The sequence below is a fragment of the Hyla sarda genome, chromosome 4 (assembly GCF_029499605.1).
Source record: "Hyla sarda isolate aHylSar1 chromosome 4, aHylSar1.hap1, whole genome shotgun sequence".
Lineage (NCBI taxonomy): Eukaryota > Metazoa > Chordata > Amphibia > Anura > Hylidae > Hyla > Hyla sarda.
Genome location: NC_079192.1, coordinates 52,548,316 through 52,562,261, shown reverse-complemented (window position 1 = coordinate 52,562,261; position 13,946 = coordinate 52,548,316). Strand labels below are relative to the sequence as shown.

At 43.2% G+C, this 13,946-nt stretch overlaps 1 protein-coding gene across 3 annotated transcripts; it reads right to left on the bottom strand.

Annotated features, from left to right (window-relative positions):
- Positions 1–2,108: 2,108 nt before the first annotated feature.
- On the bottom strand, positions 2,109–13,728 carry LOC130366803 (endonuclease domain-containing 1 protein-like). 3 transcript variants are annotated; one of them, XM_056569159.1, is made up of 3 exons: positions 13,495–13,728; positions 11,538–11,899; positions 2,109–2,733 (listed from the first exon to the last, which is right to left on the bottom strand). In XM_056569159.1, the coding sequence occupies exons 2-3, from the start codon at positions 11,889–11,891 to the stop codon at positions 2,137–2,139; spliced, it is 951 nt and encodes a 316-aa protein (XP_056425134.1). In that variant the 5' UTR covers positions 11,892–11,899; positions 13,495–13,728; the 3' UTR covers positions 2,109–2,136. The 3 variants fall into 3 exon arrangements, with proteins under 3 accessions (XP_056425134.1, XP_056425135.1, XP_056425133.1); XM_056569160.1 differs by having other exon boundaries at positions 11,538–11,896; XM_056569158.1 differs by lacking the exon at positions 13,495–13,728 and adding an exon at positions 12,001–12,084.
- Positions 13,729–13,946: the final 218 nt, after the last annotated feature.

Genomic DNA, 13,946 nt, shown 5'->3' with positions numbered 1-13,946 from the left:
TAAGATGGATTAGTGGCATTGAACAACGATAATAATACAACTGGGTTCCCACTCCAAATCAGTACTACATTACAATGCAAGGTATATTAAAAGAGCTAAGATGTAATTTTATTCAGGTACTAAAACAATTATCATATAGAAAAGAAACCCCACTTCTTCCCACTTTGGGTTATTACATATTATGAGATTTACTGTACACTTGTAGAATCCCAATACAATGTCCCAGCTACGATCCCTAAAGAAGTTGTTGTGCGGCTGAGAGAGAAACTATCTGCAAGCTACAGAAATGTTATGACGTTCTAAGAGTTTTCTTGCAAAAATTGTTTATGTGCATTGCACAATATTAAAGCATAAAAGAGTTCAGGGGTAAAATCTGCAAATTTATTGTACCAGATGAATGATGCCTTGGTCACGTGAGCTTCCCTAGGCCAATGGATAGGTCTCTGGAGAAGTGGTGGACCAGAACCTGTTAGTGCATTCTGGTCAAGGCCAGCAAAGTGCATTTTCTGGTTTAGTTTTGGCTTTTTTTTTCCCCCCATAACAACATCACCTTACTTTGCTGGACATATCTACACATATACAAAGTGTTATTTCTAGGTGGAATTCTGTTCTACAAGCAAGTTACTGCCTTGTTAAAGTCAACATTGTAAGGATAAAAGGGGACATTCCTCATTGTTTGCTTTGGTAAGCACGTTCTGAAGTCATTTTTATTTGTTTTGCTTTAAAGGGGTACATGCTGGCAGGGGTCGTAATGTCACGGCCACGCCCCCCTCCCATGAAGTCACGCCACATTCCCTCAATGCAAGTCTTTGGGAGGGGGTGTGGTGTGGCCACATAGACTTATATTGAGGGGCGAGGCGTGATGTCATGGTGGTGTAGCCGTGACGTCATGACCCCCGCAGCCCGCACCCAGCGTTCGGAACTTGCACGTCATGAATTCGTGACCACGGCAAAGTGAAAACTGAAATTTGCTTATGTAAGGCCTACCCTTAGATGCATGTGCAACTTTTTTCTTTTTGTGCACCCGGAGTAAGTATTTTTTTCAGTCAGAGGAGATTGACAAGGCTGGACAAGGGTCTCTCTGCAGTACACTCTTTTCAGTGACCTATGGTCAGAGTTAGTGCTGGGTGGTTTTCATGCCATCAAATGTTTTGCTACATAAGTCCCTCCAGATATCATGCCACAAACCAGAGTTCATAAGTAAAAGTATATGTATTACACTACACATAGTCTAAAGATGTAGATCTTAATTAGAAGACAACAAGCTCCTTGGACTGTGCACTGCCTGTATTCTGTCTGCATCTGGATTAGTCACGACACATGCACAAGCCAAGATCATCTCAGATAATTTCTATTCAGAAAATCTGCTGCAAAAATAACATTTAAAGGGACAGTGACCAAATATTAATTTATCTGGGCTAAAAGCTGTAACAGCCTATGCTGTAATAAAGAGACTGGAGTGTATTGGATTTGCACAAGACGTTTCAGTAATGGGTTAAAGCTATTTTACAGAGGTCTCATTCCTGAACTATGTGAACAACTTATTTGACAGAAGACATTAAAGGGGTACTCCGGTGGAAAACTTTTTTAAACAAATCAACTGGTGCCATAAAGTTAAACAGATTTGTAAATGACTTCTATTAAAAAATCTTAATTCTTCCAGTACTTATTAGCTGCTGAAGACTACAGAGGAAATTATTTTCTTTTTGGAACACAGAGCTCTCTGCTGACATCACGACCACAGTGCTCTCTGCTGACATCTCTGTCCATTTTAAAAACTGTCCAGAGTAGGAGAAAATCCCCATAGCATAACATATGCTGCTCTGGACAGTTCCTAAAATGGACAGAGATGTCAGCAGAGGGCACTGTGGTCTTGATGTCAGCAGAGAGCTCTGTGTTCCAAAAAGAAAATAATTTCCCCTGTAGTATTCAGCAGCTAATAAGTACTGGAAGGATTAAGATTTTTTTAATAGAAGTAATTTACAAATCTGTTTAACTTTCTGGCACCAGTTGATTAAAAAATAAAATAAAATAAAAAAGGTTTCCACTGGAGTACCCCTTTAAGTTTCATGGGGAGCCTTAGATTAGAAACACCACCATGGATTCTGTCACAAAATTGGTTGGACATACAGCACATTATTTCATACAACCATCCTTGAATAACTCAATGTTAACGTTAAGAAGACTTTGCAATTTAGACTGAAAATCAAGTATGTTATATGGCTCCACTTTACTATCGTTCTTGTTGTCAGCAAGTGCAGCTCCAGACTTCATTGGTTTGTCATTGTTATCTACACAGCAGTAGGCGTTCCACACATGAGTCGGAGAGGTTAATCGTGACTCCCCGATTGGTACATTTCCGGGCACAATTCCGGTTATTACATACATGCGTGTACATTGTTCTGCCATATTAATCATCTCTTTTTCATACTTACTCCAATAATTATTATTTAACTCATTTACTATCGGTACTACATTAGTCAGGGTAAAAGTCGCTTTATACCCTTCCTTGTGGGCAGTTTGGTGCCCACATGGATTTATATGCCCTCTACCATATCCCACCTCCCTGACTTTTGTATAGTCCTCATCAATAGCCTGACTTGTTTGTAGGAGAAATATGGGCCTGTTTTTTGGCTTTTGTTCCTCAATGTTGTGTTCTTTGTTATATGCCTTCAGTTGTCTTTTTGCTTCGTCAATAAACTTCATGTTTTTATCCACGCCTCGATAAACCAACTGTAAAAGTAAATAAATCACAAGTTATTACTCTTGTATTCCACAGCTTCATCAATAGACATGTATTGTATTACTTAGAGGTGAACAGTCATTTCCAAAAACTGTTGTAAAGACAAATACTGGTAGTAACAATATCTACCGTATTTTTCGCCGTATAAGACGCACTTTTTCTTCCCCAAATCTGGGGGGAAAAAGTCGGTGCGTCTTATACGGCGAATACACCCCCTTTCGCGGCGGTCCCTGCAGCCACCAACGGCCGGGACCCCCGGCTAATACAGGACATCACCGATCGCGGTGATGCCCTGTATTAACCCTTCAGACGCGGCGATCAAAGCTGACCGCCGCGTCTGAAGGGAAAGTGACACTAACCCGGCTGTTCAGTCGGGCTGTTCGGGACCGCCGCGATTTCACCGCGGCGGTCCCGAACAGCCCGACTGAATAGCCGGGTTAGTGCTTACAGGACACCGGGAGGGACCTTACCTGCCTCCTCGGTGTCTTCTCCGTTCAGGGATCCCCTGTATGGCCGGCGCTCTCCTTCCTCGTCATCACGTCGTCGCGTACGTGCGTCGGCGTGCGTAACGACGTGATGACGGCGACGGAGAGCGAGGATACCCGGCCGGCAGCAGAGACGTTCCGGAGCGACGGGGACACGGCGACAGCGATGGAGCGACATCCAGGGCAGCGGTGACGGGTCCGGAGCGGCGGGGACACGTGAGTATTACCTCCTATGCAGTGGTCTTCAATCTGCGGACCTCCAGATGTTGCAAAACTACAACTCCCAGCATGCCCGGACAGCCAACGGCTGTCCGGGCATGCTGGGAGTTGTAGTTTTGCAACATCTGGAGGTCCGCAGGTTGAAGACCACTATTGGGTTCAAAATCTTTATTTTTTTAGATTTCGCCCCTAAAAATTGGGTGCGTCTTATACGCCGGTGCGTCCTATAGGACGAAAAATACGGTATATGTTCTGCCCCCTAGTGGTAGATCTAGAAAAATGCCATAGCTTTTATGCTATAAATGTTCAGTTCCCCCTCTCACAATGAGCCCCATAGCAATGGCCTGTGCGGTAAGTTCCCCACTATTCCTCAGAGCTGTGTGTGGGTTCTATAATCTGCAAACACTCTCTGACAAATACTGACTGGAGAAGAAAGGGTGCAATGCCTACCAGAGAACCTTTACCCAGGGCCTGTGTAGGGAGGGGGGTGCAATTGCCAAGGGCCCCCACCCCTAAAGGGGCACCCTAAACAGCTAAAGGACCACAGGCAATCACACCAAAAACACTTTGCACAAACACTGCAGATTGCAATAATGTGAGTGTGATCTCATAGGTGTGTGGGCTGCACAAGCACTTTTACTTCACCCTTTAAGGATTATATCAAGTAAGAGTGCACAGAGGAAGAGGAGGATATAGGGGAAGCATGGCTATAGAGACCAGTTATATAGGAGTGGAGTGGCCATAGTCTGCAGTGTATAGGGGGCAGTATGTGAAGGGAGTAGGTTTACCACTGTTCGGGAGTCTGTACAATCTTGGGTCCACCAATCAGAAGAACAGAGGCCCCTTGTCCCCCGAGTGAATGGAGCAGCAGCCGCACATGATCTCCGGCCACTCCATACCTTCTATATGGGACTCGGCAATGTGCAGTAATCCACTACAGAATGACTGTAGTGGTGGGAGACCATGTGCTGCTGCTGCTCCATTTGCTCGTGGGACAAGGGGCCTCTGTTCTCGTGATTGGTTGGGGTCCCAGTGGTTGGAATCCCACAGATCAGATACATACAGTGTCCCCAGTTCCGTGGATTGGTGATTACTTTCAATCTGAGAAGAGCCAAATAATTTTACAGTTTGGTCTGGGACCCATTATTTTGTAGTTACTCCCCTGCTGATATATTTATCCCCATTCTAAGGCTAAGAGTTTCCCTCTGCTTATGGTTATTAAATGGTTAATAAGTGCCTTGTATAATCTATTGTACTGTGTATATAATGTTATGTGCCTTTAAATAATGTTGCTAAGTGTTGTAACCAAGGAAGGTAGCAGTGACCGGGTGACTAGTGAGACGAGCTAGTCAGAAGTGCTTAGTGCATGCTGAGGTACAGTAAAGTCAGGACCTGAGAGTGTCTGGAGATCCAAGGCCCACCATGCAGCCACACATCCACAGGTCAAGTGCCCCACAGGTGACCGTCAAAACCTGGTAAGCTACACAAGGGGTGAAGTCTGTCTAGTCAGTCATAGTCAAGTCAGTCAGGATTAGTCTGTGTCACGTCAGCGTGGCCCTGCAGCAAATTGTCCAAATCCACTACAAGTCTCAGAGGGCCCTAAAGTCTCTGAAGCCACTGGTCACCTCCTTGGGCCTAACTGAAGCTGTAAGACAATTCCATCTGTCTACCTCAGTAAAGCTGCTGTTGTTCCGTAACTTGGCATCGGAGTCATTATTTGCCCCCTTGCCTAGCCCAGGATCCAGCAGTATACCTTCAGGTGGTGAAGAGGTTAAACCATGCCCTGGCATCACGAACACAAGGAGTTAATGCCATCTGCCCCTTAGGGTTAATTCCACCTGACCCTACACACCCCGTCACCACGTCTTAATATAGAGGGGTCTGTCTGATCGCAGGGTATCTGACCGCTGGGCCCCCCGCAATCTCCTGTACGGGGCCTGTTCCCATGATCAGACACTTATATACTATCCTGTATAAGTTCAGTTTTCCAGAGTACCCCTTTAAAAGGACAACTAGTACCGTGTGAGGCAATAGGGAACTATTACATATTGTTGGCACTGAGGAGATCATACTGTATTAGTGCCCACACACTACAACAGTGAAGTAGAAAAGGGGACACTATTAGTCTGGGGCTATACGGTGACTTTGACCATGACATTAGTTGCGTGGCCAAAGATGGCCTTTTTGTGTTGAATCATGCTGCCCCGCAGCTTATGTATGTGAATGGGGTTGTGCTGCAATCTATTACATTTGTCAGGTCATGCAATGCAACCTTGCTCAATCAGATTAGCTGAGATGCAGCAAGATTCTGGGAGCGGGACACGGTGATCTTTGACCCCTTAAGGAAACAGGGCGTGCCCACTCCCCTACTATGATGTACATTCAGGAGCTAAGCGCGTGTCATAACACTGGAACCTGTGGTTAATACCAGATATCACCGGTGATACCCAGCATTAACACCTTAGACACCACGATCAAAGATGAATGCGGCATCTAATTTGTAAAAAGAAAACAATTCCGGCTGCTCAGCGGATCTGATCAGGACCATTGCAGTGTCCCGAGGAAAGGATGGCCGGGGGGGGGCTTACCTTCATCCTTGCCGTCCGATTGGTGCTCCTGTGCTCCAGTCAGCAATGGCATGTTGGAGCAATTGAGCATTGATACCACTGATCAGTGCTGTGCTATGGCATAGCATTGTTTAGTGTATGCAGTCTAAGGATTGCATGTAATAGACCCCTATGGGGACTAAAAAAAAAGTGTAAAGAATGCAAAAAAAATTTTTTAAATAAATGTGGTCATTTAACCCCTTCCCTAATAAAAGTTTGAATCCCCCCCTTTTTCCCAAAAATAAACATAAACATATTTGGTATCGCCACATGTGTAAATGTTGCAACCAAAAAAGTTTAATCCAGAACTGCATATTTTTGGGCACTTTGTATGCTCTACAAATGTATAGGAAGGGATCAAAAAGTCCCATTAAAACAAATGCTACCGATAAAAACTACAGATCACGGTGCAAAAAATGGTAGGGGGCGGGTGTGCACGTGTCAGCCAATGGAGCTGTCTGGCAAACACATTCCATGGCAAAACACAAAATATGGCACTACATTGGATTATTCATATGTGCAGAATGTCTACATGCGCTTTATAAGGGGCTTTTGAATCATGCGCCTAAAAAAGTCAAGATTTTTTTGTGTTCAGTTATTTTAACTTATGCACGGCCTATAGTTATTCTATTGGATGAAATCAAACCTTGGAATGCATAGGAGACATTCTGGTGGTATGTTTGACTATGGCCACTGAATTAAAGCACTGGAGTGATAAGATTCTTCCAGCACAAGTTTTTTTTTTCCTTAGAATAAATATCAGCTCACGGATAAGGTAGTGATACTGAATGCCTTTGTTAAAACTAGAATTTACCATGATATCCTGTCCACAGGTGGAGCTAAGCTGTGATGAAGAGATTGTAGGCTGAAAATAGGAGGCGTGGCTTTGTGGGAGTGGGTGTGACTTGCAAGCTGGACTGACACATTCACCCAGGGATGCAGAACTTGTGGAGTAAGGTGGGGCTGAGCTGTGATGAAGACATTGGCCCTGATTTACTAAGAGTGGAGTATAGGTTTCTTTGTAAGTTTTTTTCCACAGTATTTACTAAGATTTCCTTACATTTTGCACTTTTCCCTACATTTTGCTTTTTTTTTTTTTACACATGCTCTGATCTGAGGGGTTTTTCTCAGCTGAAATCCACCACATTTTCTGTGGAAACCTAAGTACTGTAAATAAGTTTTTTTTTGTGAAAATGTCAGAGACATGCCCCTTTTTGGTGACCATGCCCCTTTCCCTGATGGCCACACCCTTTTTGGGGTTTTCTCAGTAAAATGAGGAGTTAGTCAGGGTTTTTTCAATCCTGGTGCAAATTCTGTCATAAATTCTGGCGCAGACAAAATTTCTGACGCACCAGAATCTGGCTTGCAATAGTAAATCAGGGCCATTGTGGTTGAAGGACCTGTGACGTGGGTATATAGGGGGGAAATGGTGTTTTCAGCAGGAACAAAAAAGGAGTGTATCTTGTGGGCGGGGCATTGCTTTTGGTAGCAGTGTGGCTTGCAAGCTGGACTGACACTCACTCCCAGAGATGCAGATCAGGGCTTAGTAGGTACCAGAAGTCCCATAGATTATCATTGGACTTCAGAGAAACCCCCCACCTTGCAAAAAGGGGTAGGTTAGGGTTAATTCATATATAAGTAACATATGTACCACATTTTATTAAAATATCTATAGTTGTTTGGAAGTTATGCTGGAAACCCGACCTTCGCACTTGTGATTAGGAGATTGTGGTTGAAGGAGCTGTTATGTTGCTATATCGGGTGAAAACTGTGTTTTCGGCCATGAGCTAGAAAAAAAAAAAGGACGGAAATAAAGGGGAGTGACTTATGGAAGGGCATGGCTTTGAAGATAATTTGTGGCTTGCCCCGGCATTAGTGCTCAGTGTGAGCGCTAATGTGTGTAGTGTCTACCTGAGAGGTCAACAGTGATGCCCCCTCCCTGCCCCGTCCCCATACAGTTCTATGGGAGAGGCGGGGAAGCAAGAACGCTGCCTCCCCGCCTCTTCCATAGAGTTACATGGAGGAGGCATGTCGGCCATGGCGTCATACTGTGGCTGGCACGCCTCCTGCATGGGAGAGCTGCGGCAGAGCCGTGGCCCCGTTAAGGAGATCACAGGGGGTCCCAGCGTTCGGACCCCCCGTGATCAAACATTTATCCCCTAACCTGTGAATAGGGGATTTTCCACTGCAGATGTCCTTTAACATGAGAGGCAGATAGGAGCGTAAGGTACTGAAAGTCCAATACACTTGCATGGAACCCTCACAAATGGGGGCGGGTTAGGGTAAATTTAAAGGGGTTATCCAGGAAAAAAACTTTTTTTTATATATCTACTGGCTCCAGAAAGTTAAACAGATTTGTAAATTACTTCTATTAAAAAATCTTAATACTTTCAGTACTTATGAGCTTCTGAAGTTAAGGTTGTTCTTTTCTGTCTAAGTCCTCTGTGATGACACCTGTCTCAGGAACCGCCCAGTTTAGAAGCAAATCCCCATAGCAAACCTCTTCTAAACTGGGTGTTTCCCGAGACAGGTGTCATCAGAGAGCACTTAGACAGAAAAGAACAACTCAACTTCAGAAGCACATAAGTACTAAAAGAATTAAGATTTTTTCATAGAAGTAATTTACAAATCTGTTTAACTTTCTGGAGCCAGTTGATATATATAAAAAAAAGTTTTTTTCCTGGAATACCCCTTTAACAATTCTATATTTTTAGTTGACATATAAGTAACATATGTACCAAGTTTCATCAAAATATCTCTAGCCGTTGGAAAGTGATGCTGGAACATACACACATACATACACACACACACACAAGTGCATACATACACACACACACACATACATATATATACACACACACAAGTGCATACATACACACACACATACATATATATACGCACACACAAGTGCATACATACACACACACAAGTGCATACATACACACACACACATACATATATATATATACACACACACACAAGTGCATACATACACACACACATACATATATACACACACACACACATATATACACACACACACAAGTGCATACATACACACACACATACATATATATACACACACACACAAGTGCATACATACACACACACATACATATATATACACACACACAAGTGCATACATACACACACACACATACATATATATACACACACACAAGTGCATACATACACACACACATACATATATACACACACACAAGTGCATACATACACACACACACACATACATATATATACACACACAAGTGCATACACACACACACAAGTGCATACATACACACACATACATATATATACACACACACAAGTGCATACATACACACACACATACATACATATATATACACACACACAAGTGCATACATACACACACACATACATATATACACACACACAAGTGCATACATACACACACACACATACATATATATACACACACACACAAGTGCATACATACACACACACATACATATATATATACACACACACAAGTGCATACATACACACACACATACATATATATACACACACACAAGTGCATACATACACACACACATACATATATATACACACACACAAGTGCATACATACACACACACATACATATATACACACACAAGTGCATACATACACACACACATACATATATATATACACACACACAAGTGCATACATACACACACACACATACATATATATACACACACACACACGTGCATACATACACACACACATACATATATATATATACACACACACACAAGTGCATACATACACACACATACATATATATACACACACACAAGTGCATACATACACACACACATACATATATATATATACACACACACACACAAGTGCATACATACACACACACACACATACATATATATACACACACACAAGTGCATACATACACACACACATACATATATATACACACACACAAGTGCATACATACACACACACAAGTGCATACATATATATACACACATACACAAGTGCATACATACACACACACAAACACATATATATACACACACACAAGTGCATACACACACACACAAGTGCATACATACACACACACACATACATATATATATACACACACACACAAGTGCATACATACACACACACACATACATATATATACACACACACAAGTGCATACATACACACACACACACACACATACATATATATACACACACACAAGTGCATACATACACACACACACACACACATACATATATATACACACACACAAGTGCATACATACACACACACACACACACACACACACATACATATATATACACACACACAAGTGCATGCATACATACACACACACACACATACATATATATACACACACACAAGTGCATACACACACACACACACACATACATATATATACACACACACACACACACACAAGTGCATACATACACACATTAGGTTAGATTTAACAAAATCTGTATAGAGGAAGAGTAATGCAGTTTCCCATAGCAACCAATCAGATTGCTTCTTTCATGTTTCAGAGGCCTTTTTAAAAATGAAATGAAAAATGAGAGAAGCCATCTGGTTGGTTGCTATGGGCAACTGCACCATTCTTCCTCTACACTGTTTTGTTAACTTTCCCCCAATAATGGAGGGCCAGCTTGTAATCAATATTGTTATTTATATTTGACATAGATGATTTATCAATGAAAATAATACATAATTTTACAATGTAGGAAAATATTTATATTATTTATTTAATTAATAAATTAAAGCGTACCCGTCAGATCACTAAAAAAATAAATAAAAAAAAACACCTGTTATATGTTGCTCAGTATCTCATCCTGATCATGTACATGTACTTTTTATGTGTCTGTGACCTACATTTCTCTCAGAATTAGCTTTATTTCTGAAATACCTTAATTTTGTCCACCAGAAGCAGGGGGGCGGGTACTCACTGTGATAGCCACTCCCCCTCCTCCCCCTCCCTCACCTCAGTCCAGTGCTTCCCAACCAGGGTGCCTCCAGCTGTTGCAAAACTACAGCACCCAGCATGCCCACACATCATTTGGCTGTGCAGGCATGCTGGGAGTTTTAGTTTTGTAACAGCTGGAGGCACACACACACACACACACACACACACTGGCTTCATATATTCTTACACATACACATTAGATAGACACACTGATATACATATACACATATATCCATACACATATACATGCAAGGACACTTACTTTTTTGTGTTTCTGCCTCTCTCACACAGCAGACATCAGTGAGAGCCCGGCAGCAGTTTTCCTCCCCCTCCCCTTCTCTTCACATGAGTCTGCAGTGTGTACAGCCCCTCCCCCCCTCCAAAACGTCCAGGACGAAGCAGTGTACAGAGAAGGACTGAATGCATTTCAGAAGGCAGGGGAGGCACTTCTTTGACTGGCTTTTTCTGTACCCATTTAAACTTACCTGAGGCTCTAAACTGAAAGCATCATGTCGTTTGCATATTTCTGAAGATTTGCCAGACTCCAGGATGTAGGCCGAGTACAGGGGCATAAGTCTTCCTCTGTCATATAAGGTGGCGAACCAAGATGTACTGTCAAATGTTTGGCAGATATAGGCTGGAGAACCCAGGTCATTTACAATGATCCCATCTGGTAAATCATTACGATCAAATAGATCTGCCTTAGCAATGCCTTCAAACCCACGGGGGATTTGCTGCTTATAAAAATAATTCTTGCAGTTGTCAAAGTTATTAGACACCTCGGCATGGGCGCCAATAAGAGCGCCGAAGAACAGCGAAATGATCAGCAACAGCTTCATGTTATCTGCTGAAGGAGACAGGGAGTCTTCGATAAATAATGGGGAAAGTGGGGCCTTTATATACTGTAGCTACTAGTTATACATTAACATAATGGGAAGAATTAAGTACCTGATATGTTCATGCTAATATTCCATTAAAATGAATCACTTTCCAAAGAAAAAGGGTGCAGTATCTGTCAACCTTATCTTCTGTCCACAGTCAAATAAATTTGTCTATGACATAAACTCAAATAATCTTTACAAACAAATGAAATGAACTGTAAAAAAAAAAACTATCACTAAAGCAGGGGTGGTGGTAGTACTGTCTAATCCCTGGCATCTGGCACAGGCAGTCACAATTCCTCACTGCTCCATGCCTGATTCATTTTAACAAACTCCCTTTTTGGGAGTTGCAACAGGATATTGAAGAAACTGTATACACTAAAAAATATAGTCTGAATCATGTATTACTGACCCTGGCTATAGCTACCACTCCAAGTATCTTCTGTGGCATGCACTGTACTGCACACCAACTACTGCATGGAGTAGCCCACCCTATCTGCCGCATGATTATGCAAAGAGGCAACAAGTAGTAGCTGTAGTCAGTGGACAGCAGGCAGTGGGGGACTAGTGATAGCCGTAGCCAGGCATTGGTGGACTACTGATACTTATAGCCATCTCTTGTGACGCCTCTCTATGTGCCTATTTAGAGCCCTAATTCTTAACGTTAGATCCTGGCTACACCTTACTTTCTTTTTGCAGAGATAGCACTGTGCGTGGTCTTCTGCATTTGGTAAAATAATAGAAAATGTCAGCACAGCAGTATACAATGAAGAGATGCATGTTAGAGCCCTGCACTGGTGCTGGTTTTTCAATCCTGCTCCTGATGGATTTTTTTTGACCAATGCCGTCCGCTCCTGTAGGGTGTTTGTACACTCCCACCCGCTCCCACTAAAATGTTTGTCCAATCCCGCCCACTCCCGCTAAAATGTTTATCCAATCCCGCTAACATAGGAATGTACAGACACTAGGGTTCAATGCTCTGCACATACTCCCCATGTACAGCAGTGTAGGTAGTACACACACTGCTATACGTGGGGGGGTATGTGCAGAGCATTGCACTCTAGTGTATGTACAGATGTGAATAGCAGTGACTGCAGACTCAGAGGCCCTGGGTCGATGACCGATGCAATGCTCTGCACATATCCCCACCTGTATAGGAATGTACATACACACACACTGATATTCACATGGGGGATATTTGCAGACTGCAGAGCATTGCACCCCATTGTCTGTGGAAGACCCTAGGGTGCAATGCTCTGCAGTCTGCACATACCCCCCATGTGTATAGCAGTGTGTGTGTATGTACAATTCTATACAGGTGGGGGGTATGTGCAGACTGCAGAGCATTGCACCCTAGGGTCTGTAGAAAACTCTAGAGTGCAATGCTCTGCCTTGCACCTATCCCCATGTGGATAGCAGTGCAGAGGCCCTGGCTGGGAGGATCACCGATGGATGCAGTCACTTACATACCAAGCAGGGGTCGCAGCACAAGCACAATGCACTTTCTGTCTCTGTGTGTGTAAATTGTGAGGAACACATTGGTGGCAGCTCTCTGACCTACCTCTTGGCAGGAGAAGATGGAGAGAGTATAGTACACGATCCTCCAGATCAGGTTTGGGTTTGGTCCCGCTGGATTCCAATCCCAATGCAGTCTTCTGATACGGTACGTACACCGCCACCTGACTGTGCCCTTCCTCTGGTCTGGTTCCCTTTTGTAAGCCTAAAGATTCAGCAGTGTCGCCTGTCGCCTGCTCCTTAGCTGATCAGACCAACTGGCCTGCTGACATCCTTATCACCAAACTCCTCTTCACCATCCCCACCACGCTCGGCATGTCCACTAAGATGCCTTACAGTATCCCCCACCACACCTACCTTCACCAGTGCTAGTGCTGCCACTGCTTCCCCCTCCACGACCTTAACAACATGCTCCAAAGACTGACAGGACGCAACTCCTCGTCAAAGCTAATGCTATCCTTCTTTTCACCAGAAGGGGGAGGGGCCCACAAAGACAGA

What these genes read in the sequence shown, in the direction of transcription:
- LOC130366803 (XM_056569158.1), bottom strand. An exon ending in CTTTCAGTTTAGAGCCTCAG is followed by an intron (nt 2,734 to 11,537) that starts GTAAGTTTAAAT and finishes TTACTTTTACAG; the next exon opens with TTGGTTTATCGAGGCGTGGA.